The sequence below is a fragment of the Pelophylax lessonae genome (genome assembly GCF_965119305.1).
Source record: "Pelophylax lessonae genome assembly, chromosome: 1".
NCBI lineage: Eukaryota > Metazoa > Chordata > Amphibia > Anura > Ranidae > Pelophylax > Pelophylax lessonae.
Genome location: NC_138768.1, coordinates 311553772 through 311578522, shown reverse-complemented (window position 1 = coordinate 311578522; position 24751 = coordinate 311553772). Strand labels below are relative to the sequence as shown.

Here is a 24751-nt window from a genome sequence, read left to right as displayed (position 1 = left end):
AGGTGGCCGTCTTGAAGGTGTTTGGGGTCATTATCATGTTGGAATGCTGCTCTGCGGTCCAATCTCCAAAGGGAGGGGATCATGCTTTGCTTCAGTATGTCACAGTACATGTTGGCATTCATGGTTCCCTCAATGAACTGTAGCTCCCCAGTGCCGGCAGCCCAAGACCATGACACTCCCACCACCATGCTTGACTGTAGGCAAGACACGCTTGTCTTTGTACTCCTCTCCTGGTTGCCTCCACACACGCTTGACATCACCTGAACCAAATAAGTTTATCTTGGTCTCATCAGACCACAGCACATTGTTCTAATTTATGTCTTTAGTCTGCTTGTCTTCAGCAAACTGTTTGCAGGCTTTCTTGTGCATAATCTTTAGAAAAGGCTTCCTTCTGGGACGACAGACCTGCAGATCAATTTGATGCAGTGTGCAGCGTATGGTCTGAGCACTGACAGGCTGACCCCCCCCCCACCCACCCTCTGCAGCAATACTGGCAGCACTCATACGTCTATTTCCCAAAGACAATCTCTGGATATGATGCTGAGCAAGCGCACTCAACCTCTTTGGGCTACCATGGCGAGGCCTGTTCTGAGTGGAACCTGTCCTGTTAAACCGCTGTATGGTCTTGGCCACCATGCTGCAGCTCAGTTTCAGGGTCTTGGCAATCTTCTTATAGCCTAGGCCATCTTTATGTAGAGCAACAATTCATTTTTCAGATCCCAGAGAGTTCTTTGCCATGAGGTGCCATGTTGAACTTCCAGTGACCAGTATGAGAGAGTGAGAGCAATAACACCAAATTTAACACTTGCTCCTCATTCACACCTGAGACCTTGTAACATGACACCGGGGAGGGAAAATGGTTAATTGGGCCCACTTTGGACATTTTTACTTGGTGGTGTACTCACTTTTGTTGGCAGCGTTTTAGACATTAATGGCTGTGTGTTGAGGTATTTTGAGGGGACAGCAAATTTACACGGTTATACAAGCTGTACACTCACTACTTTACATTGTAGCAAAGTGTCATTTCTTCAGTGTTGTCTCATGAAAAGATATATAATATATTTACGAAAATGTGAGGGGTGTACTCACTTTTGTGAGATACTGTACGTAATGAACTGATGAGGGATTTGTAAGCTTTTTGGGGTAAATTGGCTTTTCAAGAAAAGTGACATTGATGTGTCCTGCTGAACTGTACCATAGATGCTGAACTATACCATAGATATGAGGTAATCCGTCATTTCATCTTCATTTGCACTTTCTGCCATTAATCACAAGATATTAATGGTACTGTTTTTGTGGCAAAATGTCCAAAATGGTTACTCCAGATCTATTTCACCGCAAAACTTAGCCAGAGACTGGACCAGCACTGAGCCTGTGATTGATGGGTAGCCTGGCGTAGAACTTTTTGTTCTGCACCTCCTGCAAAAATAAATGCACACCAAATAAACCTGGGTTGTGTGGACTGCTACACTGTATGCCTGTCATTACATGCAATGCTTGCCCTTGGCATCCCGCTCCTGTTCAGGAATGGATACATGTTGGCAATCCATTGTACACACAAAAGGACAGGGATTATTCCAAATGTGAAGATTAATGCCAACAGCAGTCTGCTGGTAATAATATCCACAGTCAGACCACCTGTTGTGTTTTCTCTAGCAGTGCAGTGTAAGACTGATAATCAGGTGAATTTTAAAGGATAAGTTCACTTTTTATTAAAAAATAATAAATGCACATTATTTTGCAGGTAAAAAAATGTGCATTTACGATTTTTGTTTTAGGATCTTGTAAAGCATTGCACCTGCGATCAGCATCTGATGCCATGCCGGTCTCCTGCAGACTGTCAGTATATGCTGTCTGCTCGTACACTGACAGGAAGAATCAATGAACTACCATAGCGCTCAACAGCACCGTGGTAGTTTATTGAAAACTACAAGTCAACAGCCGCAAAGAACACTGTGAATAAATGACGTGTTGCTGGGTGGGGCAGAGCCCCGCATGGACGCACTTTCTTTAGATTTTGTCAGCGAGCAGAGGGGAGAAGATTCACCCCCCCCCCCCCCTACTCCCTGCCAAAACGGGGGATCAGGTCAGGGGGGTGCAGGAAGCCGGTACATTTGTAATATGTTACACCCTGAATAAGGTGAGCCTCTCTTTTTAAGGTTCTCCAGTAGTCTATGGACTCCTGCAGCAAAAAATAGAATACAAACTAGCAGTACCCTAACGTAATCTACTGGTTTGTTTGGCTCTTAGACCTGGTTCACACTAGTGTGATTTCAGATACAATTTTAGTCACCAAGGTTTTCTTGACAATCGAAACCACGTTGTGTTCAATGGTACCCTTTACATCAATGCAAGTCAACGACGTGCAATTTTGGAAAAGATTTCTGTGCTACCCTGTTGTGATTCTAGCTTGACTTGGCCCAATTGAATATGCAAACCACACCCAAGACAAGTGGCACTGAATAATTGCAATGAAAATCGATCAAAATCGAATCGTAGTTGTGTAAAACTTGACAGAGGGTGAATCTCCTTTAAAAAGGACCGCAATAAATGTGTGACAAATGTTCGAATTCCTCTATAATCTATCTGAAACAAAAATGAATTACCCTTAAATTGCTGTACTCTCAGGCTAGATTGACAGGTTTAACATTCAGTGAACATTAAATTATCAGTATATAGGTGTGAAGGAGGAATACATTTAATAAATCTTCGCATTCAGCTCTATTTACAGCTCTATTTACCCCATGAGCTATAATCTCTAAAGAGTCTGTGGATAATTATATTCTTACTAACATTTAATATGAATTCTGCCAGCCCGGGAGATGACGAAACATCCATGACACCCTCCAAGCCCTGAAAAACAAATAAATAGTTGGCTTTGTATACAGGGTAAAACGTTAGGGCTAAGAATACCTAGATGGGGTGAGTTTTCAGATTCAAACAAATAAACCGCTTACAGTAAAATTAGAATTTGTGAATTTAAATGTGTTGATTTCTAGCCTAGATGGTCCTTTTTATTTGTTTATAGAAGGGGTAATTGATTGGGAAGGTAGGAATGGTATATTCATTTATATTTTTCTTTTACATATATGAAAAATGAACACCATTTTCTGACTTCATATGTTTTATATAACCTTAGGCTCAAGAAAAAGAGGACTTGGAAGAAAGAAAGATCATTAAGGCCCAGATCCATGAACTCCGTAGCAGTCAAAATGGAAGCAGCCATTCTCCAGTGGAAGGTATGTAGTCCTAAGAGGATTTATTTCAGTTCTCACTATATATTTTTGCAAGGACCGCTCTCCTGTCTTTGTTTTAACAAATGTAACAAACCCTTATTAACACTTTGACCTTAAAAGATCCCTTCTAACAACTTTTGTTCCTTTTTCAACCAGATGATGTACAGATATGAGGATGTGGATTATATGATTGTCTGACTGGTTACTATGGGTTAGTGCACTTTGCACTTAAGGATATGTAATACTCCACCTGCAGCCTCTACATTATATAGTATTGTGATCTGACATGAGTTTGCTATTGGCTGCTACTACTTTTCAGAGCGATTTATAGAATTAGCCTGAATCGCAATATCAGGAGGGCATTATCCATGATAATACAATAAAAAGATGTGTCGTACAACTTTCAACAATTTCATATTTGCCATGTAGGTTTGTAAGTTGTATATCTTGCTGTATGATACTGTGAATGGAATGTGTTATTGCAATAGAATTTTGCTTCATTAAAACCCGGAGATCAACACATGGGGACAAGGTGCTTAGGGGTGCGGGGCCCCAGAACACCCCCCATGTCAAGGACGTGGCCTGGTTTGGTTTAGGATTGGGGGGGAAGGGGGTGGCGCTCGCTCGTCCCCTCCCTTTCCTGGGCTGCGTGCTCGGATAAGGGTCGGGGAACTCCGCTGACAGCTGATGACTCATCAGATTCATTTAGATTCACTTTCCACATGGACTCAGACAAACACTCGGGTATTTCTTCAGAATAACAAAAGGTAGGAGTCTGCAGCGAAGTTCATTAAAATCCTTGTAATGTACATAGATCACCCAGATGGGAATGATTTTTTTTTTTTTTCTTCCTCAAAAGTGGGAGCTCCTGTAAAAAAAAGTACAGCCAAAGCTTGTTTGGCTGTACTTTTCCTATATGCAGTTCGTTCTGCACTCCTGTGACCTGTTTTCAATAGAGCCCACTGTCTGCTGATGTGTCAGAGCCGGCTGGGGAAAGATCATGACAATATGGTCTGGATCCACCCACAGCCCTGGACTGGCACCTGGCTCCTCCTCTCAGTGAGCCACTGAGAGCCTGAGCCAGCCGCTCCCGCCCCCTCCACAGACTAGCGCTCCAGTGAGTGCAGAGTGAGGAGGGGGGGGGGGTGTCAGGGCAGAGAATATTGACTGACAGTCACCAGCTCTCTTCTCAAGGAGCTCTGCAAAATAAGCGATCAGCTGTGTTTGATCACTCAGTTCTCAGTCTTAGAGCTGGCAGGGGACAGATGCTGCATGCACCTAGGTAAGTATGATTCTTTGGACGAGGAGCCCTATACTTTTTAAAAAGAAACCTCTCTAACTTACACATGCACAGACGCCACCAGTTCCTTGCCATGCTTATGGCACCTGGCAGAGGCATGCAGCGTGTCTGTAAGGTGTAAGGACCTAGTTCCTTGCGGTCATCTTTGGTCCTGGCAAAAAAAAAAAATTTTTCCCTCCTTGACTTTTCCTGTGAGATCTACAATCCACTGGGGGTACTCCATATCCGTGGACAAGGCTCCTTCAACATGAAGGCGCTCCCTCACCCGTATCGGGAATGGGGGGGGAACGTCCTTTGATGGTTTCCAGACTTGTGGACTCACCTAAGGCAAGAAAAGTCCATGAAGTCATTCAGTCCGGCTACAAGATCGAGTTTCGCTCTTGTCTCCTGGCAAGCTTTTTTCCTTCCAACTTGAGCCTGTCCCCAGACCGCTTACAGGGCCTGTTTGGGGCGGTACAAACCTGTTCCTTCAAGGGGTGATTGTCCCAGTTCCGACTTCAGAATGTTTTCAGGGTTTTTGCTCAAACCTGTTCAGTCCCCAGGAAGGAAGGCAAAGTGCATCCAATCCCGGACCTCAAGGCGCTACAGTAAACCCCCCTCCATTGCGGGGGTTACGTACCCAGCCGCGAAAAGTGAAATTCCGCGAAATAGAAAAACCCTATTAAAACGCATTGTAGGCATTTTTTACTGTCACTGTACGTGTAGAAGCATTTTAAGGTCTTTAAACACACTTTTAAAACAATAGAAACTCATTTAAACACATAAAAGATACTTAGAGACAGAGCAAGAGCTATGAAAAACACAAAAATCTTTCATTTTTAATGATTTATATAGTAAAATAACATTACACAAAAAAACGCGAATTACCGGGACCGCAAAAACTGAACCGCGATGTAGCGGGGGATTACTGTAAACTGCTTTGTGCGGGTACAGAAGTTCAGAATGAAGTCCCTTCGAGCTTTAACGGCATCCCTGCATCAGGGGGATTTCCTCGCCTTTATCGATATCAAGGATGCCTATCTTCACATTCCAGTATGTGCCAGTCACCAGCGTTTTTCTCAGCTTTGCTGTGGGAGAGGAGCATTATCAGTTTGTGGCGTTACCCTTTGGTCTCGCCTCTGCTCCTCGGGTCTTCACAAAAGTGTTCGCCCTGGTGCTAGCCTTGCTACACCAACGGGGGATCGCAGTACTGGGCTACTTGGACGATCTCCTTCTGCAAGTGGAGTCTCCCTCTGCTCTGGTGGACAACCTGGAGATCACAATGTGGACTCTGCGGGAGTTTGGCTGGATTCTGAACTTTCAGAAGTCTGCTTTGGTTCCGTCCACGAAGCTGGACTACCAGGGCCTGACTCTGCACTCGGCGTTAGCCAGAGTGCTCCTTCCTCTGGACAAACTTCAGGAATTGCAGGCTGCAATTCGTCTCCTGCTGTCCAAGAGATGGTCGCCCCTCCTGACTTGCATGCGGTTGCTGGGCCTGATGGTGGCTACCTTTTTTGAGGCGGTTCTGTTTTGCACAGTTCCATACGAGGTCCCTGCAAAGAGAAATTCTGACCAAATGGGACAAGACTCCCCAGTTTCTGGAATATCTCTGATCCAGCTGTGTCAGGGAACGAGGGAGTCCTGGATATGGTGGCTTCGTTCTCCAGCGCTTCAGCTGGGAAAATCCTTCCTCCCCTTGTATTAGACAGTTGTCACCACGGATGCCAGCGCTGGAAGTGTCCAGACTACCGATCAATGTCTTGAAACTCCGAGCTATCAGACTGTCTGGATCATTGGATGGATCTTTTTCTTGGTTGGTTGTCCAGTGTGCATTCAGTCGGACAATGCCGTGGCTTATGCCAGTCATCCTCAAGGGGGCACAAGAAGTGTTCTGGTGGCTTTGGAAGTAGGAGGCATTCTAAGGTGAGCAGAACGGTTTGTTCCAGCCCTCTCTGCCTTACACATTGGCGGGCGGATTCTCTCAGTCGGTAGGCGTTGGACCACGGGGAGTGGTCCCTTCATCCAGAGGTTTCATCAGCTGTGTCTCCGGTGGGGCATTCCCAAGGTGGATCTGTTGGCATCTCGGCTCAACATAAAGGTGCAGAGGTTTGTGGCTCGGTCAAGAGATCCTCTGGCGGACACCACAGACGCGCTGGTGGCCCTGTGTGGTCAGGATCGGCTGATTTACGCCTTTCCCTCCTCTCAAGCTTCTGCAGAGACTTCTGTGCAGGATCGAGACAGAAGGGATTCCGGTCATCTTAGTGGCTCCAGACTGGCCTCGCCGGACTTGGTACGCCGATCCCGGTGCGGCTGGTCGCCGAAGTTCCTTGGAAGCTTCCTCTCCGGAAGGATCTTTTGTCCCAAGGACCGATCTTCCATCCCGCTTTACAGTCGTTGGCTTTGACAGCTTAGCTGTTGAACGCTAGGTGCTGAAGGATAGGAGTTGGTGATTCCTACCCTATTGAAAGCTAGGAAATCTACTTCTACGAAGATCTACCATCGTACATGGAAGACTTGCATTGTGTGGTGTGAGTCTCTTGAGGTTCCTTCTCGGTGGCTCGGATCTTAACCTTCTTTCAACGGAGGGGTTGAACAGAGATTGGCCTTGAGTACCATCCAGGACCAGGCGTCTGCTTTGGCGGTCTTCTTCCAACGACCTTTGGCCACACACTCATTGGTGCACACCTTTCTTCAGGGTGTCTGACATTTGGTTCCTCCAGCGCGTGCTCGATTGCCGCATTGGGATCTCAATTTGGTGCTTTCAGCTCTGCAGAAGCCTCCTTTTGATAACATTCAGGAGATTCCCCTGCTTACGTTGTCTCCAGAAGGTGGCCTTTTTAGTGGCGATCACTTCTACGCGCAGGGTGTTGGAACTGGCGGCGTTATCCTGTCATTAACCTTACCTGGTTATTCATAGGGATAAGGTGGTTTTTCGCAACCTGTCCATCGTTCGTTCTTTCCAAAGGTTGTCTCTTATTTTCATTTGAATGAAGACATTGTGTTGCCTTCCCGGTGTCCCAGGCCTAAACATCCAAAGGAAATTGCCTTGCATGCCTTAGATGTGGTCCGGGCAATTAGGGTGTACCTGGCAGCTACGGAGTCTTTCAGGAATTTAGACTCGCTGTGCTCACAGATGGACCTCGAAAAGGGTTGTCTGCTTCCCCTGCGACCATTTCCAGACGGATCAGATAGATGGTGGTTCAGGCCTATTCCATCGGGGGTCAGGTTCACTCACGATCTTCCGCTGCAGAGGGAGAAAGACAGACGGCTGATGTAAACACAGCCGTCTGTCATTCTCACTAAAGTAATCACAGAGGCTATGTGATCCTGCTATGTAGGATCGTATGTCTGTGATTACATCACAAGCCACGCCCCCCACAGTTAGAATCACGCCCCTAGGGACACACTTAACCCTTGATCACCAATAGTTATCCCCTTCCCTGCCAGTGTCATTTTGACAGTAACCGTGCATATTTATAGCACTGATTACTATACTAATGTCACTGGTACCCCCAAAAGTGTCAAAAATGTCAGTTAGGGGTCCGATCTGTCCGCCGCTATGTCGCAGTTCCGCAAAAAATCGCAGATAGCCGCCACTACTAGTAAAAAAAAAAAACAATAAAAATGACATAAATCTTTCCCATAGTTAGTAAACGCAATAACTTTTGCGCAAACCAATCAAAAAACGCTTATTGTGATTTTTTTTTTTTTTTTTTAACCAAAAATATGCAGCAGAAAACAAATTGGTCTAAAATGTTAAACTTTGATTTTTACATTTTTTTTTTTTGAGAATTTCATATTAAAAAAAATGTGAAAAATATTTTATTTTTTCTAAATTGTCGCTCTTTTTTTGTTTTATTGTGCAAAAAATTAAAATCCCACAGGTGATCAAATACCACCAAAGGAAAGATCTGTTTGTGGGAAAAAAAGGACGTCAATGTTGTTTGGGTACAGCGTTGCATGACCGCGCAATTGTCCGTTAAATTCACGCAGTGCCGAATCGCAAAATAGGGACTGGTCTTTGAGCAGCCAAATCTTCCGGGGCTAAAGTGGTTAAGAGGAACCGATCCTCTTTGAGGGTGTATTGTTTTCATGTGGGCTCTGGTTGTTTGGTTGAGCCCCTGTTGCTTGGTCGGCTACAGTTTAGCCTTGGGAATTTTTTGGTTGTTCCCACCCCTCATGTTTTAACACTGCTTTGGGACGTCCTGAGTCATCATGAATCGCAGGAGCTGTGGCCGCCAATGAACAAAAGAAAATGGGATTTTTGAATTACCGTAAAATCCATTTCTCTGATGTTCATTGATTTGACACAGCTCCCAACCCTCTGTAGATTTCTTAATCTCCTGACACTGCTTGTTACAAGACTGAGTCTCTATTGCAGAGAGAGGGAGTGTACCCCCTGGGACTGCCCATGGGTGTAGCCAGCATTTTTTTTCTGCCTAGTGTCCGACTCCTGTAGGGGGCAGTATAACCCAATGGTTATGAAAACCAGGAGTCCATCAAAGAACTTCAGAGAAATGGATTTTACAGGAAGTCAAAAATCCCATTGGTTACCTGTGAATGTCTGTAAGTGTTTGTTTTTACCATTGGAATACATTTTTTTTAATCAATTTTAGACTATGTGTACTTTGACTTATTTCTGTATATCGGTGTGATGCCGGAAGACCAAGTCATTATAACCCAGGAGTGTATGGATCTATTTTGATTGACAATCCCTTACGATCGAGCCACTTTCTCCTATGAAGAATACTTGGCCCGTTTGACCTATTGACTGTAAGGTACCTGGGTCCATATTCTCTGGTGAGCGCATATGCCTTTTTTTATGTTGGCGACTAGAATTAACGGCCTGGCACTAGGGCTACACTGCGGCAGGTGTCTTGTCCCAGATATCCCAAGTCTCCCGCGAGGTGCCAGACTCTCCTGCATGCAGGCTGCGGCTCCCTGACACCCGCAAGTGCCGCACGATATCCTGGCTGTCTGTGTCAGCTGTCAGAATAGAGCAGATGTTTCCTGTATAGTTCCGGATCCGTCCTCTCAAGGCAGAGTGATATCAAATGCACTCCGACTGTGAGGAGACCGAGATACAGGAAGCATCGGCTCTGCATGCTTCCCCCAGCGCCGCTCCTCACACTCTCCGCCAGCAGTCCCCACCAGCAGGACCAGCCAGCAGTAAGTCACATGTGCTAGGGGTGCACATGTGCTAGCCCCCCAGCACATAACTGTAAATATTCCAGCATGTGCAGTGTTTCTGACTCCTTCCACCATGACCACTACAAATCACTGAAGTGGTGGTTAGTTTTCCTTTAATATCTCTCAGAAGTAATCCCCTGAATACTGATGCATTTCATTTGATCATCCTCTAGTTGTGTTAACTCCCCTGAAATTAGTTTTTGCAGGTTTGGATGTCTGTTGTGCCCATGCGGCCCCCCATGGACTAAGACGCCACGCCGACCTGTAATTGAGGCCGCGGCTTTTTGCGGCCCGATGTAGAGAGACACTGGCCCCCTCTTGTGGTGGCCGGAGCTGCAACAAGCAGTCACTGACGGCGCTGAGGGTTTCCCCTGCCTGTTCTCACTGCTCAGAGAAGATGTTGAGGGCTTGATCTGGCTCCCTGTCTTTACCGGTGAGTGGACCGGGAGTGTGGGGCAGCGGATCAGAACAGCCTTCATTCCATTTACAGCCCCACAAAGATGGAAACTTTTTTTTTTTTCCCATTAAAATTCATTTTTTAATTTTTTTTTTTTTATTCTCTTCCCTGTCATACCACACAGCCAAAGGCCCCTTTCACATGGGCTGTCTGATCAGGTCCGCCTGTCAGTTTTTCAGGCGGACCCGATCGGACCCTCTACTCTCCTATATGGAGTGGCCGGTGTCCGCTGACACCTGCCGCCATCCGATCCTGTTAGCAAAAAACAGACGGATGGTGGTCCTACTTTCCATCCTTCCGATGGCATCCGATTGAAATGGACAGGCAGTCCATTTCCATTCAAATGCCCCATAGAGGAGAGCGGGACTGTGTCCATGTTCGAGCTGCATAGCAGAGTGGACAAGACCTGTCATCAACCTGCTCAGCGGGGTTTAGCAGAGAAATCCCTGCTGAGCAAACGGATTCCACTTAGCGGAGGTGCACGTGTGAAAGGAGCCTAAGGTAGCATGAGTCACTAAATCCCTTATCGCTTCCAACTTGCTGCACTGTCTTTCCTAATGTGTCACTGCCCATCACACCATCAAGCCAAGTACACACAGGTCGAATGCCGGGCAACATCAGCCGGTTCATAAAAACTGGAGGCCATTTGGCCCGTGTGTATGGCAGGCGTTCTGACAGAAGCCGGCCATTCGTCAAAAAACTGTCTCTTAATTTTTTTAGCCGGCTCCTAGGGGTCAAGCAAATTTGTCGAGCCCTGATTTCCTACTACTTTAATTGAACGATCCGAAGTTAGAAGCCGATTAACTACCATCCACAGCTGCACCAGATTTTGCACTCTCCAGTTTTAGTAAATCAACCCCATAGGTAAATTTGTTTAGAATTCCTTAGAAAGGAGAACTAAAAACTTAAAACTCTAATTTCAGTTTACATTTTAAGTTGGGTTACCACAACAAAAATAGTGAAAACTATTTGAATAAAAGCTGACCATTGTAAGCACCACCGCCATTGTTATATGGTATGTCCCAACACCTGTAACTGCCGCTTTTGCTGGACCGCTTTAACCAGCCTTTATGTTTTTATCCCAGATGTACTCTTGAAAATATTTTCAGGTCATCTGGGGTAAAACCAATTTTTTTTGGATGTCTGTGTGAGAAAACGCACCTTACGTTAATGGATTAGAGGGAATAAAAAAAATGAATAACAAAAAGCCAACCTCTTCCTCCCTTCCCTTTTTATTGGTGATCAGAATGCCTCTTGCAGACCACAATAAAAATCATTGGTGTCACACAGCTGGCTCTGCCAAGTGACTTTGGCCCTGGCACTGTACCAAATATGTCCTTTTTGCCTATAGTTCCACTTTAAGGTAAATGTAATCACAGCACTCATCCTGGTTGGTTCATGTTGTCTTAGTTTGCACATTTTCATCTTCCTTTTTATAGTAAGCATCAGTCCAATGAAAGTGTGGGAAATCTTTGGCACACTTGACAGCATGACGCTGGTCTTTCACATGAAGTACTTTCCCTTCATTAAGATGTTGTTGCACGTGTTGCTTTTGGCACAATGTCTTTATGAGTTTGAAAAATGCTAATATGAATAGAGAATTTGCTGTGATGACAGCTTGGAGGGTGGAGAACTTGTCTTTCATGTTTACCTGTTGTGACAAGATCAACTGACAACAGATTTCCAAAAATGCCATTGTAAGTTGGGATTCAAATCTGTCTGTCTGGCTTTTGGCTCTTATTTGACTTTTTTTTTTTTTTTTCTTATGCTCAGTGATTATTTAACCTCCTTAATGTTGGTCATCTGATTTGCAACATATTGAATTTAGCTGTGGTGCTGACAGATAGTTAAATGGTTTAGTAACACAGGATTAAATTGTACAGATTAAATGCCAAGTTCACCTTAAATCAATAGCACACATTTTTGCAGGTTTAAAAAAAGTGAATTTTTTTTTTTTTTTTACATTGAAGCCTGCAAAGTATTACACCTGCCATAAGCCGATCGTGGGTGGAATGTCGGGCTCCTGCACACACTGCCTACAGCTCTGTACCCAAACCTCTGTACAGGTTTCCTTTTTCAGATCTATAGGCAATGTGAATGAAACGAAGCATGTGCTGATCGCCTCGCTCACAGTTCATTTAAACTTCAAGTCCATCTGCCATGGTGTGAAATGGGAGTTATAGTTTCTTCATTCACATATTGCCTGCACAGCAATGCCATTTTAAAAATGTGACAGCGGGTGTGGGGAGAAGAACCCTCACCCGCTGTCACACTGAATAGGAGAGGGAGAGAACTAGAACATGTTACACCCTAAATACTGGTGTAACAGGTTCTGAAAGGTGAATTTAGCTATTAACAGTGGGGATGAGGACTTGAATTACCTACTGCTTTTGCTGTAGGAGACTAATGCCTCGTACACACGCAACGATTATCGGCCGACCGATTGTCCGACTTTTGTCCAGAGTTGTGTTTTGTTGGTTGAAATGTGCTCTAGACTACACACAAATTTTTTCGGCCAACAACAACCAACTTCAGAAGTGATGTCATGTGCTGGTTTACTTTCCGTGTGTTTTTTCTTCTCTGAGCATGCCCAGTCTTGCTCATCTGATTTTTGTCTGCCGAAATCTGTACTGACTGCCTGCTAGCCTGCACACTAGATTTTGTTCGGCCGAAAAGTCGCAGTCGGTTGTCGGAAGCATCATACTAACAAGCCGAAAATCGGCCAATCGGACGTTGCCCGAAAATTCGCGGCCAACAATCATTGCGTGTGTACGAGGCATAAAGCAGCTCATAGATGTTTCAGAAAATAAATTTGCATGATTCCCATTTAACACAGACAATGCTGACAGTGGAACCTCTCCTGCAGAGCATTTGTCTGCTTGTGGAGGGGGAGATTAGAGATTTGAAGCATCTATTATTTAACCAAAGAGGTTTATTGGGGGGGGGGGGGGGGTTGCTTCATTGTCTGTAGTGTAAATTACACAAAATGTGTTTAGGTTTCAGATGATAGTCAGGTTGAGATAGATGGGTTGAGCCAAGAGCTTACAAACTTAGAAATTGCCTATTGATAACAGAACCCAGTATGTGGGGTGTGAAGACCTCGTTCACCCAGCACGGAAATATGTTTTTACGTGGATTTGCCCTTTTATTGTACATAGTTAATCCCCTTTTCTCTAGCGCTCATCGACAGACGTAGTCCTCGGTGATACACCACCTTCGGGTTATGTTACCTCCGCAGGAGCAGGACTAGACAGGAAATTAAAAAGCTCTGGCCACACCCTAGGGGCAGTCCCAGAGGGTATATCCTCTCTCTCTCTGCCTCAGCAAATCCGTTATTTTCTGTCTAGTTAGGAGTAAGGACCTAGATACCTTGCTGGGATCTTCGGTCCTGGCAAGATTTTTTTCTTTAAAAGATTTTTTTAGACAGCTTTTTTCTCCAGTGTTCCTGTGAGATCTTCAAGCAAGAAAGCTGAACTGGGCGACGGGCTGGATGTTGAGATCCGGTGGTCACCCCAGTTCAGCCTACGAGCGCGTGCAGGCCATAGCTCCGCGCTGGGTCGGCCGCGACAAAGTCCCATTAAGGGACTGACCCCGCGAGTTAAACGTCTCGCTGAAACGCCAAAGACCATGAGTCACGGCGTCCGTATTGGTCGACAGCCCTCCCGCCCCGGTGGAGAGGGGTACTGTCAGGAGTTGGTGCCCGCCTGGTTCCGGTATGGTGAGTAGTATGTTCCCCCTTTTTCCCTGACGGGTTTTGTGGTGAACGCGGGCCCCTCTCTGTATGGTAAGAAAGAGTCCTTTCTATCCTATAACATGTCACAAATCCTCCTACTTTGAGTGTGATTTATGTGTGCAAAAGCCAGGAGGCTTGGCTTGGGAGCTAACAATCTATTGTATACATGTTTTAAAGATGTAATCTGTGGCATTCTGGGAATCTTATGGGTTAAGTATAAGCTACCTACCAGTCAGAAGCCACGGACATGTAGACTGCCTTCCAAATCAGATCTCCAGCTATTTAGCAGGCCTCCCGAACGGCCACGCGGTCCGCCAGGGCCGGTACCGCCAACCACGCCATATCCCCATGCAGAGAGAGTGTGGTGTGCCCTGCAGCACACCGCTATTCAGTTTAGGCCGCCGCCATTTTTTTTGGTGGATCGCACGAGCCGCCATTTTGGCGTAGCCTCGTGTCTCCAGCATGGGGGCGGCCATGTTTGAGGTGATTCTACACCTCGTGGAGCTTGGGGGAGGCGCCGGAAGGCGTGCAGAGGGGCGGAGCCGCCTCCTTTCTTCCTGGGCAGCCAGCCAAAAGACTTCCTGTTTGTCAAGACAGCGCTGTAAGCTGTTGCAGTTTAACTCTGAGCATCAAGTGGTGAGCCTGGGGGTCTATCTCTCTCTCTCTCGATCGATAGGGATCCCTAAGCAGGTAACACTAAGGGGCTTTTTGTGGCGCTGGGGGTCAGAAAAGAAAAAAAAAAAAAGTTTTTTTCTTTACTTTTGAATTATATTATCCAGGAAGTAACTGGAGTTATTATGGACCCTGCCACACATATTCCCCCACCTGTTTCCCTCGAGGGGGCCTCGGGACCCGCCGGTGCACAGAGTATAGAGTCATTTACAGCAATTTTGGAGTCTATGGTGGCTCGGGTGGAGGCGGCCTGTCAGGGACGGGGGTCAAGGAAGCGACCCCCGCCTACCCCTATACCATCTGACACCTCTGACTCAGATTCAGAGATGGTCACGGCAGTTGCAGGTTCCTCTGCAAGGGCTGTTATCCCAGGTAAAGCCCCCTCAGACAGTGAGGAGGACGCTTCTTCTCTTGCTATAATTCAGGAAGAAGCATTGGTGGACGCACTAGTTGTGGCAGTGCAAGAAACCTTAAAACTTGAGGCTTTACCGGCAGAGGCAACTGAAACGGAGAGGCCTTTTGGGACTAATAAGCCCATCAAGACGGCGAAGGCTTTTCCTGTACCTAAATGTTTTGGTAATCAGATTAAAGGAGAATGGGAGCATTCTAAACGTACCTTTTACTATTTCCAAGCGTATTGCTAGACGCTATCCGTTTGAGGAATCCATCATTAAGAAATGGACGGTACCACCAGTCGTGGATCCGCCTATTTCCAGGCTGAATAAAGCCACGGTTATTCCAGTGGAGGACACTTCGTCCTTTAAGGATCCGGTGGATCGAAAGATAGAAGCAGAGTCCCGCACTATCTTTTCTCTGATAGGGTCAGCATTTAGACCAATAATCGTTATTGGTCTAGTTTCCCAGACACTTACGGAATGGGCGAAAATGGTACGCCAAGATCTTAGGGGAAAAGATATTCCCCAGGAGACATCTGATTTGATGGAACAGATCATACAAGGGCTACGGTTTATCTGTGACGCAGCCTTGGACACTACTCCCCTATTAGGGCATGCATCTAAGTTAGCAGTGATCCTCAGACGTGTGCTGTGGTTAAAATGCTGGTCAGCTGACCTAGGTTCCAAAAAGACCTTGACCAATCTCCCCTTTCAGGGGAATCGTCTATTTGGAGCCAACCTAGATGAAATCATTAAGGATGCCACTGGGGGCAAGAGCACTTTTTTGCCACAGGCTGCAAAAGCTAAGGGACCTCGCAACAAGCGAGGACCTTTCTTTACCGCCCATAAAGGGCGCCCGGCTGGTACTAGCGGGAAAGGCAAGACTCCTCCAGGAGGGTTCAAGAAGGGGACCAACCCAGCCAAACCCGAAGCAAAGGAGTACACAGCCTGAAGGTGCGCCCCCACCCGGTTTCAGGGTGGGGGGACGTTTTCACCGGTATTCAGGACATTAGATCGAGCATCAACCACTACTACCGGTGCGATTCTTCCCTTCCAACATTTAAGTACCACAGGAAGCGGTAGTTACCGTTCCCTGAAAAGATCTTTTCCTTTACCTTTTCCTCGGGTGACTTCGGTCCCTGAGGTTCAACCAGAAAAGATCACATTTCCTGATAACTATCAGGTATCTGATAAATGTGTGGGAACAGAAAACGACCAGACTTTCTCGGATGGTCGGGGCCAGATAGCTCTAGGGACGCCTGGTTCAGATCCAATCAGCGCCAGTGGTCCTAGAAATTCTAGGCTGGCCTCCTCAAGCCGGCCTGGCCGACTTGGACATGTTAGTCGCAGACGTTCTGTGGGAACTTCGTCTCAGGGAGTGTCTGTGGTCTCAAGGACCAATTTACCTTCGTGCTTTACAGTCGCTGGTTTTAATGGCCTGGCCATTGAGACCCAAGTACTGAAGGACAGAGGTTTGTCTACTTCAGTCATTCCTACCCTTATTAAAGCAAGGAAAGCGACTTCCAGCAAAGTCTATTATCACACATGGAAGACTTATATTGCGTGGTGCGAATCTTTAGGATTTCCTCCACGTACCTATTCGGTGACTCGAATATTGGCCTTTTTGCAACAAGGGGTTGAGCAGAAGCTAGCCTTGAGCACCATCAAGGGTCAAGTTTCAGCATTAGCAATCTTCTTTCAGAAGCCTTTAGCTACCAAATCCTTGGTGCGGAATTTCATCCAGGGGGTGCGGCACCTGGTTCCTCCAGTCCGCGCGCCCTTACCGCTCTGGGATCTTAATTTGGTTTTGTCGGTTCTACAGAAACCTCCCTTTGAAAACATCAGGGAGATTCCCTTGCTTACATTATCCCAGAAGGTGGCCTTCTTGGTGGCTATTACTTCTGCTCGCAGGGTGTCAGAACTGGCTGCATTATCATGCCAGTCACCATACCTAGTGATTCATAGGGATAAGGTAGTACTTCATCCTAAGCAATCTTTTCTTCCCAAGGTGGTTTCAGATTTTCATCTGAATGAAGATATTGTACTACCTTCCTTGTGTCCTCAGCCCAAGCATCATCGGGAACATGCGTTGCATTCCTTAGATGTGGTTCGGGCAATCAGGGTATACCTGAAAGCTACGGAATCATTCCGTAAGACGGATTCACTTTTTGTGATCACGGATGGCCCCAGAAAGGGTTTGCCTGCATCTGCCGCGACCATTGCCAAATGGATTAGACAAACGGTGGTACAGGCTTATTCTATTAAGGGTCAGAGTCCTCCGTTCCCTGTTAGGGCGCACTCCACTCGAGCGCTCAGTACTTCCTGGGCCTTTCGCCATCAGGCGTCAGTGGTCCAGGTATGTAAGGCGGCCACCTGGTCGTCGGTACATACCTTTACAAAATTCTATAAAATTGATGTGACGGCATCGGCGGATGCCTCATTTGGCCGCAAGGTTTTGCAGGCCGCAATTTGAGGAGACCGGTGGTCTACCTCGAGGGTTTTTTTCTGTTTGAAAAAAAAAAAAAAAAAATTGTTTTCTCTTTTTTTGGTTGAGTCTCATCATTAAGGATGAGCATTGTAAACTTCTAGTTGGCACCGGTTGGGCCTTCTAGATTGGGATTTGATTTCCATTTTCCCACCCCTCAGTTGTGATACTGCTCTGGGACGTCCCGAAGGTGGTGTATCACCGAGGACTACGTCTGTCGATGAGCGCTAGAGAAAAATGGATTTTTGTAAAATCTTACCGTAAAATCCTTTTCTCTTAGCTCATCGACAGACGCCCCTCTGTTTTGGAGTTGGGTTGGGTTAAATTCTCTAAGCACTGCTTTTTCACATAACTGATTTGCTGAGGCAGAGAGAGAGAGGATATACCCTCTGGGACTGCCCCTAGGGTGTGGCCAGAGCTTTTTAATTTCCTGTCTAGTCCTGCTCCTGCGGAGGTAACATAACCCGAAGGTGGTGTATCACCGAGGACTACGTCTGTCGATGAGCTAAGAGAAAAGGATTTTACGGTAAGATTTTACAAAAATCCATTTTTTTACTTTTTTTATTACCCTAAAGTGGATATATAGCCAAACCATATCTTGTTATTGTGGGCTATGTTCTCATTGTTGAGTGACCTTTTCCTTGTCCTGGAAAATATTGTCGCCATTGATGGAAAGTGCCAAGAATAGCCAAAATATTACAATGGTTTTGATAACCGCAGGTGAGGGGAACTCTTTCAATGGGAACACCTTCTACAAAGACAACTGACTAAGTGGAATCCCCCTCGTTTTGTGAAGATTTCCTTCCCCTACCTGTTGTGTCTCCTAGCTCAGGAAGTGAAGGGAAATCTTCCCTAAGAGGACGCAGACAGCAAAGAATGACCGGGGTTGGACCTTTTTTATTCAATTTGCTTGGTTTGTGATGGATTGCTACTATAGAATAATGGTGTTTTTACTATGTTTATAGACTCTTCATCTGATATGGTTCTGCTCCTAAGTGCTCCCTCAAGAGAAAAGTTATCATCTTCATCTTCATCCTCCTCCTCCTCCTCATCTGAACCTGGGCATGTGTCGCAGTCACGTACAACGGAGCACTCCAACCTCAGCACAGACTCTGAGGAGGACAATTCACAGAATGGAAGTACAGAGATGTTCATGGAGTCATCCACACAGATTAGAGAAGCGAAACCTCCAGATAATCGTATCACCCTTCAGAAACCGAGTTCTCAAGAAGAACAAAAGCCTGATCCTAGAGAAAAAAGCAAAACCGTATCCGTGATAAATAAGGTAGCTATTTCCTCTCTCTACCTACCCTACACTCTTCTCCTCCTATATTCTAATAAGAATAGAATTAAATTCATCCAGGCGCAGTTTTTGTTTTCATCAAATGTATGTGCCTGAGCAGTCCATGGTGGTTGAACAGATTTGGAACAAGATTTTGCTTTAAAAAAATAGAACTAACTGAAGTGTATGCAGAGCCAAAACTTTACAACAGGACAGTAGTATGAACATCCTCGGCACAGATCGCAATAAAAACTTGGCAGAGGGTCTAATGCATCCTTGCTCTATTCAAAACAAAAATGTTACTTTTTATCTTTTGCGTACACCCTACAACTAGGTCCATGTTTAAAGTGATTGTAAGCCTTGATTTTTGTTTGCTTTTTCAAACCATTACATGTTACATTTACCTGCTCTGTGTAATGGTTTTGCACAGAGTAGCTCTGATCCTCCTCTTCTAATGTCCCCTGCGAGCACTTCAGGCTCCTCCTCTTTGGTAAGTGCCCCATAGCAAGCTTCTTCCTGGGGGTGTGTGTGTGTGTGTCTGTGTTCGATCCCGCGCTGCCTTGTCTACATTTTATAGACCCAGACAGCGTGGCTCTCATGCACAGCTCTGGATTGAGATAGGGCTCAGGTTAGTATAAGAGGGAGGCTAGGGGGATCCTGTGGCACAGAAGGTTTTTTACCCTAATGAAGAGAATGTATAAAAGGTGATGTCATAATGTGCTAGTATGCATCGCATACTAGAATATTATGTTAGACTAAAGCCCCGTACACACGTACCGATCGTCGGCCGAACGATCGGCCGTCTTTTGTCCGAGGGCTGTCTTGTCTGTTGAAAAGTGCAAAAGACTGCACACTAATTTTGTCGGCCAACAACAGCCAACTGCAGAAGTGATGTCATGTGATGGTTAACTTTTTCCTGGTCTTTTTTCTTTTCTGAGCATGCCCAGTCTTGCAAATCTGCTGTCTGTCGGCCGAATTCTGTACTGACTGGCGAACAATCGGCCGTTCTGGTGTCGGCATACAAAAAATTTAATGCTTGCACGACAGATTCTGTTTGGCCGAAAGTGCGCTGTCGGAAGCATCATACTAACAAGCCAAAAATCGGCCGATCATTCGGCGGCCGAACGGTTTCGGCCGACAATCGGTACGTGTGTACGGGGCTTTACCTGAAAAATAAGCCTTCCAGCGTCGCGCTGTCGCTGCTTCAGGCGTTACCATCTTCACCCAGTCTTCCTTCTGGGTTTAGAGACTCCCGCTATGTGACTGGTCAGATCCACCAATTACAGCACAGGACTCTGAAGGAAATGCCCGGATGGCTGTTCCTTCAGAGTGAATGCGCTGGTGACCTCATCAGCTGCATCTTCAGTAAATATCTCTTAAACAGTGCATGTATAGGAGATATTTACAGTACCTATAGGAAAGCCTTATTATAAACTAACCCATACGTAAAAGTCAGAGATGGGAGTTTACTCCCACTTTAAGGTAAAAAAACCTTGAGCCTTTTAAACCACTTTAAAGCTAAGATAATTTTAAGTTTTGCTGATATATAGAGCAGACAGGAGAATACATATACTGTATGGCTATTGTTACCTACCATAGGCATGTATACTTATACAGACTAACCTGTCTATGATTGACACCCATTTCCACAGAGTACAGCCAGGTGGGATGGTAGTTCCCAGATTAAACGGTTCCTCTTTTGGTTCAGCAGTGCAGGTTCATGTGTCACATTTCTGTCTCCTGCCTCCTCATTGGAGAGTGAGTCAGTTTAAAGTGGTTCTCTAGTCTCCTGCGTAAAAATGAAGTCTGTAGCTGCAAAATAAACGGCTGCTCACCTGTCCAGGGATCCAACACAGTCTCCACCCGAGCCAGTTTTTTTTAACCGCCTTCAGTCCTCGGCAACGACATCTTAACTGTGGTCAGCTGACTGTGTTTTCTTGCGGGTTTTTTGCCGGCTGCTCTTGTGTATGAGCTGCACTTTATAAATGATCCTGCAGCCATGTGGGACCTGTCATGTGTCCCAGAGGATTGCAAGCAGGTAGGGTGAAGAGAGGAGTAGCCTAGGTGATCTGAGTGGAAATGGGGGAGGGTACCCCCCCCCAAAAAAGTGCCAAATTTAATAGAGTAGGGGGGAGGAGGAGGAACAGCAGGATTTCCCCTTTTGGGTGAAGTTCTGCTTTAATCACCTCATGTCAGTGAACTGACCCAGGAAACGGCAGCACCAAATCAGGATCTGGAAGCCGAGCTTCAGCACCACTGTAAAAAAAACAAAAAGAGAAAAGGGGGAGGGGGACCCCAGGCTAAGGTTACTTTTAGAGTCGGTTCACACTAGCGCGACTTGTCAGGCGACTTGTCAGCCTGACAAGTCGCACTCCCTCGCGGTCCATTGACTGCTACAGGACCCGTTCTAATAGGAGCGACACAAGTCGCTCCGACTTAGAAAAAGGGTCCTGTACTACTTCGGGGCGACCTCGGAGCGACTTGCATAGACTTCCATTATGTGAAGTCCATGCAAGTTGCTCCGAAGTTGTGGTGCTTGGTAATGCACAAGTCGCCCCCGAAGTAGTAAGGAGTCGTGTCGCCTCAGTGTGAACCGAGCCTTAATCACACAAATTACTTGCAATGTTGGGTTCTTCATAAGCCAGCCTCAGATCCCCAACTTGCCTGTCCTCTGCTGTCCACACACAGTGGAGAGCAAGTGAGGACAGCATTGTCTTCTACATGATGACTTTAAAGCTGGCCATACACACATCAAAATTTGTCTGGTCAAGCAGGAACTGGCTGAATTTAGGTTAGTGTGTGGATTTCTCTGCTCAATAAAAGTCGATTGTTTGTTCAACTTCTGTGAAAGGGACATGTTGGAAAATGTTTCATGGATCAGCAGCTGCAGCCACTGATCAGGGTATTCTCACAGAGGCGGAAGGAGGGGGTTCTTTCTCTGGAAGGAGGAAGGGTTTATGGTAAGCTTAAGGGCTTACAAAGTAAATAAAGATGACGTGTGATTTATGGTCAATTAAATTTTTAGTGTTTTTAATATTTTCATATTATTGTACATTTTCAGGACCTGTCATTTACCTGTTTTACGCTCACTTGCAATGTGAATTCTTTCAGGGGAGCCTTATTTTGAATAAAGTGACCTGTAAGGTAAATCTAGGCTCTCACAGTCATGAGCAGCTGATGGCAGCAGAGCAATTCATTATATCATGACTTTATTGAAGTAGCAAATGCTATACAGTGTAAGAAAGGAAAGGGGCAGAAACCATTTACATTATGCTACTTATTCAACAATCAAGGAAACAGTTTAACTTTTTTTTTTTTTTTTTTTTACCAGTACCCACTTTAAAAAAAAAAAAACCTTACTAAAATAAAATGTAATATATTGCAACTTGCAAATCTTTAGATGTGGTGGCTGCATTCGTTTCCTCTTTTTAATTTTTCCCTCTATTTTCACCTGATCAGTAACACACTTCCTATCCTAAGATGTCTACACTTGATTTTCCACTATTTATGGAAGAGCGATGTAGTCACAGCTTGTCAAGAGAATGTGGTGTTCAATGGCGTAGTAACTTCAGCTAACACTTTTAAGCAGTTACAAGTTTATATTTCTTCTGGTATAAAGGTTTTACATAAAACAATAAAAGCTGACCATTGTAAGTGTCCCCTTTCAGTGGTAACTGCCACTTTCGATTGTATAGCTTGGACTGTTAAAGGAAGTAAAAAATAAGACTTACTGGCAGGATCAACAGGTGAAAAGGGGAAAAGGCTAAAAAACAAATCTAGTGGAGCCATCACATCTTAGCATTAGGCTTAAGATGCAATAAAGGACATTTTTGTTTAGCTTTTATTTACTGAAATGTTTCATTCATTGTTACCAGTTTCCCTGGTATAAATAAATAAAAAAAAATTATAGTTTTCTATATAAATAAAATAGCTCTCAGTTCTGCGAAGGACATACATTGCTGGTGAATAACCTTTTTTGTCCAGCAGGTGGCAGCATTGTACCACTGTGCAGTATGATACTTTCAGAAAGTCATGCTATAATGAAACACACTTTAAACACCTAAGCAGTTTGTTTCTCACTAACCGATCAAATTAAAGGTCCTGCTCAGTATGGAACATTGTTAAACACCTGTTTACACTCGCCTTTTTTCTGTGCTTTTAGATAGTAATAATGGCATAGAAGCACTACTACACGCCAATTTATGTCCTATAAAAAAAGTCTGATGCTATTTTGTGTGACAGATTGTCTGTCTAGTGGGGCCTGCAGGGAAATTCAAACAGGATAATGTGATCTTATACATTTGATACATACGAGATAGGATTGGAAGTTTAAACTAAAGGTGGAAATGAAATAAATTTTAGATGTCTTTATGTTCTAGCACAGGGATTCTCAAACTACGGCCCTGCAGCTGTTGTGGAACTACACATCCCATGAGGCATTGTAAAACTGACATTCACAGACATGACTAGGCATGATGGGAATTGTAGTTCCTGAACAACTGGAGGGCCGTAGTTTGAAGACCTCTGTTCTAGCAAATATTAGGAAATGTTAGTTGTACATAAGCTGTACCCAGAAAAATGAACTTTTTTTTTCCTCTTGAAATATCGTGCTTTTTCTGGTTTGTGAGGTTGCCTAGAATCTCTTGTCCTGCAGCCTCGTAGCTGTTTATCTGCAGTGTGAGATAGAAGGCACTTCTGCATCTGCTAGACCATGAGAGACCGTGAGTAATAGAACTGTGACGAGTCCACAGGCAATACTGGTGATTGGCTATTTATCCTCTGCCTGCTTTTTTTGGGCACAGTTTTTGGAAATTTAAGTTTGCGTTTTAAGCCCTCATTCACACTGAGGGCAGGTTTGAAATCGTGCAGCTGAACTCTCTCAATTTCATACCCGCATTTCAGTCCAACTTCAGGGGCGATTTAAAAGATATCTATGCGGGTTCATGCACAGATGTCTATTGAAATTGCCCCCGAAGTTGCAAAAAGTAGTGCAGGAAATCCTTTTGGGAATCGGTGTGGCACCGCAAAGTCTGCGTCGCACACTGATTCAGACAGTGCCGTTGCCAGCCATAGGCTCGATTTTTGGCATGCGATTTGACATGTCACATCGACCTGATATGAACGGAGGCTAAGGCTGAGTTCACATCTGTGCAGTGTGCTTCAGGTGCATTGCCATTGAACTCTAGATAACCTGTTCTGATGAAAGCACTTCAAAGATGCAGAAAGCAGAATTTTTCTTTTATAATGCATCACACCCAAAACACATGTAAAACGCACAGGTGTGAACAGGGCCTAAAATAACATTTTTAATGCAGCATAGACCTGCTTTATTTCTTCTACATTAAAGCAGAACTTACCCCATAGCAACTTGATAAAAACAAATGTTTTTACCAGTGTACCAACTACCAAATTTGAAGACAATCCATAAATAAAAATGGGGATTTGGTCCCACCATATGGCCATATAGTGCTCAAGCCCACTACTGCGTCAAAGTACCCCATTATCAGTGGGTCCTACACTAACCATGAGAAAGAGATGAATCCAGCCTTTCTAACCCTTGGAGATAACACTCCTTGCTGGGAAAGATGTGCAAATGCACTGCAGGGGACTCTCCAAGGGTTAGAAAGGCTGGATTCATCGCTTTCTCGTGGTTAGTGTAGGACCCACTGATAATGGGGTACTTTGACGCAGTAGTGGGCTTGAGCACTATATGGCCATATGGTGGGACCAAATCCCCATTTTTATTTATGGATTGTCTTCAAATTTGGTAGTTTCTTTTGCATGTGTGCGCTATTCTTTTTTAATATACATGTCTCTTGGTTCATAGCTGCACCAGCTTTAGAAATACATGGGTATGCTCCCCCAAATTTTTTGCTTGTTTATTATAAACCCATCAATTTAACCGCTTCAAAATACAGTTACGCTCCAGGAATGCTGGGACTGCGAACTGTCACATTTGCTTGTGTCTTCAACCAAACTGTCAAACAATCAAATGGCTGGTGTCATAACTGATCACATGTTC

The 24751-nt window shown here is 45.1% G+C and overlaps 1 protein-coding gene across 1 annotated transcript in view; it reads left to right on the top strand.

Annotated features, from left to right (window-relative positions):
• SMTN (smoothelin) overlaps positions 1-24751 on the top strand; it is a 269740-nt gene that overhangs the window by 138511 nt on the left and 106478 nt on the right. The window contains exons 6-7 of the mRNA XM_082260465.1: positions 3140-3239; positions 18413-18732. Of these exons, the coding sequence (XP_082116591.1) occupies positions 3140-3239; positions 18413-18732 (420 nt within the window). The remainder of the gene's footprint in view (positions 1-3139; positions 3240-18412; positions 18733-24751) is intronic.